General features: G+C 47.1%; 1 protein-coding gene across 1 annotated transcript in view; it reads right to left on the bottom strand.

The window, feature by feature from the left end:
• Window positions 1-162, bottom strand: part of MGYG_06839 (hypothetical protein) — a gene marked incomplete at both ends in the record, with an annotated part of 758 nt that extends 596 nt beyond the window's left edge. The window contains one exon of the mRNA XM_003170799.1: window positions 72-162. Coding sequence (XP_003170847.1) covers window positions 72-162 — 91 coding nt within the window. The remainder of the gene's footprint in view (window positions 1-71) is intronic.
• Between the last annotated feature and the right edge of the window lie 945 nt (window positions 163-1,107).

The raw sequence follows: 1,107 nt of genomic DNA, 5'->3' as shown, positions 1-1,107 counted from the left end.
GCCCCCTTAACTAATCCACGGCTTTCAGAGGGTGGAAAGACGGATACCTTGGAAGTGAACCAAGCACTAACCAAGGCCGTGAAGGTCTAACTGCTGGAGATCATTCATCCGCAGACGGGTGTTTGGGGGGATTATACCGAAAATATGGAAAGTGAGAGCCATGGTATAACAAGAGGGTCCGAGCATACCTTTGAGATTTCTCGAAAACGGTACGGCTTCGAGCGAGGTAATGCAGCCTGACGATGTATTGCAACATTCAAAAAGGTTGCAAAGTATCACTCCTTCAAGTACTCCGTACCACAGAAAGCATGTTCATTACCACCTAATAGGATACTCGAATACAATAAACCGTCAGGGGGCCAGGGGCGTGGGGGGCAAAACCGAAGACTATCCATAGTTCATTTGCAGGTGCTATTTTTCTCAGATGGCGGCTGTAATTCTGTGCTGATGAGCCGGAGGACCCTCGGGTACAGGAGCCATCCAGCATTCCAGACGAAAGCGGTCGAAAACGACACGGAGATATACGTATTCTCGTGCGCCCTCCAACCAAGACATCTGAGTCCAAAACTCTAGGAGAGGGCATGTGGATGTATCGTAGAAGGAGCCGATATCCGAAACATTCGGACAGATAGAAGCCCGTCTCTTTCATCGGCGGCCAATTTCATTTTTGCAAGTAGAAGTACAAAACTGGGAGGAAACCGTAAGAGGCTGAGCGGCTAATCATATCATGCCTCAACGAATAAGACCTTAGGTATTCTTGCAAAAATTTTGGAGTCTTGACAGTTTGGCCACTGACATCACGTCTTCAAAATTTTCATTTTAAAAACAGGGCTTTTGTTGAGTATTCGTTTGGTACAGGCTCCGTTCCTTATGGTAGCTCATGGGACGAGCTATGTCTCCAGTTTAGCCCAGCTACCTTCACACTGTAGAATTCTGTTGAGCAGAGAAAACGCTCAAACAGCCAAAGCTGGTAATTGGACATGAATTCCAAGCACAGGGCTCGATAGGCGAGACATAATGTCTAGGCCGTCGGAGACTGCCGGCGTCAAGAGACACCAAAAGGTCCAAAAGAAAAATAGTTAGACCAAGAAAAGAAAAAAGAGCGCA

Source organism: Nannizzia gypsea, genomic scaffold, assembly GCF_000150975.2.
Source record: "Nannizzia gypsea CBS 118893 supercont1.6 genomic scaffold, whole genome shotgun sequence".
Classification (NCBI taxonomy): domain Eukaryota; kingdom Fungi; phylum Ascomycota; class Eurotiomycetes; order Onygenales; family Arthrodermataceae; genus Nannizzia; species Nannizzia gypsea.
This window is presented reverse-complemented; position numbering and strand designations above follow the sequence as displayed.